At 39.0% G+C, this 1,203-nt stretch overlaps 1 protein-coding gene across 1 annotated transcript; it reads right to left on the bottom strand.

Moving 5' to 3' along the window:
- Positions 1-603: 603 nt before the first annotated feature.
- LOC117939909 (C-C chemokine receptor type 5-like) lies at positions 604-1,199 on the bottom strand (the record flags this gene model as incomplete). Its single annotated transcript, XM_034865319.1, has 1 exon — positions 604-1,199. A coding segment is annotated over one exon (552 nt), but the record flags the coding sequence as incomplete, so codon positions are not given.
- Positions 1,200-1,203: the final 4 nt, after the last annotated feature.

Raw genomic sequence — 1,203 nt, forward strand, 5'->3', positions numbered from 1 at the left:
CACTACATATACTGTATTTATGGATGGTCTATGACAAACTCTACTGTCAGGTGTTCCACAGAGTCAGTTGGCCACAGTTAATGCTGCTATATTGTAACTCCCTTACATTCTTTTTGTTGGATTTTCCTGTAAAACGTGGCCAAACCTTCATAATCTACCCTCTTGGTGAATACAGGTGAAGCAGCCATGGGCAACATGAGAAAAATAAAGTGTTTTTTTTCAGCATTTAAGCATGTTAACACGTTCTAGTACAAACACAAAATACAAGTATTAACCTAAAAATGCTGTGTAATAGTTGCCCTTTAAAGAAGTAGGGAGCTTCAATTTGGACAGGACTTTGACGACTAACTTTCAAAACATGTCAACGGCCTGAGAAGGGTGAATTAAGCAACACCACTAAGAAAATATTAATCAGTGTGTCCCCGAGAAATTGTTATACAGCACACACTTGTATCTCAAAAAGATGGAATACAACAATCCGTTATTTCAGATATAATAGGCAAGACTAAATCCCAACTTATTTATTTTATTTCCTCCACCTTGACAATCCAAAAACAACACAAACACTAACAGTACTTCCTTTGTTTGGCCTGCTACAGTATGTGTTCAACACACAGCAGGCCTGGGAAACAAAGGGCTTCCCATTCTTATAACTCATTGGGTGTACTTCTTGTGGACATATTGGTTCTGCTTTGTTGACTGACCGAAAAATGCTTTAACCCTGGAAAACGTTTCACCAGCATCTGTCTGAAATAGTTCTGGAACTTTTTTCCAACAAATGTGTAGAAGATTGGACTGATGCAAAAGTAAATGTAGGCAAAGACACGAGTGACTTCAAGAGCGTAAGCCATATTCTGCTTTTCCTGACAGGTACCGTCTTCATCATGCATTAGCAATACAATGTTGAATGGGGTCCAGCACATAAAAAACATCAGTACAATGAAAAATATTAACCTAACTGTCTGGAACTTGGTGACTATCCTGGATGACATGACAGTGATAGCAATCCTAACGTAGCAGTAGATAATAACAACCAGAGGAAAGATCAAGAAAAGGATAAGCTGAAGGTAAAAACCAGATGTTCTCAGCAGCTTTTGATTCATATAAGGTAATTCACCAGGATACTCCTGACAGTATGTTACGTTTCCCATATGTGTGAAAGTGGTGTGGAGAATCATCGGCCTGATGCACGCCAGGCTGCTG

This window comes from Etheostoma cragini, unplaced genomic scaffold (assembly GCF_013103735.1).
Source record: "Etheostoma cragini isolate CJK2018 unplaced genomic scaffold, CSU_Ecrag_1.0 ScbMSFa_1423, whole genome shotgun sequence".
In the NCBI taxonomy this organism is placed as follows: Eukaryota; Metazoa; Chordata; class Actinopteri; order Perciformes; family Percidae; genus Etheostoma; species Etheostoma cragini.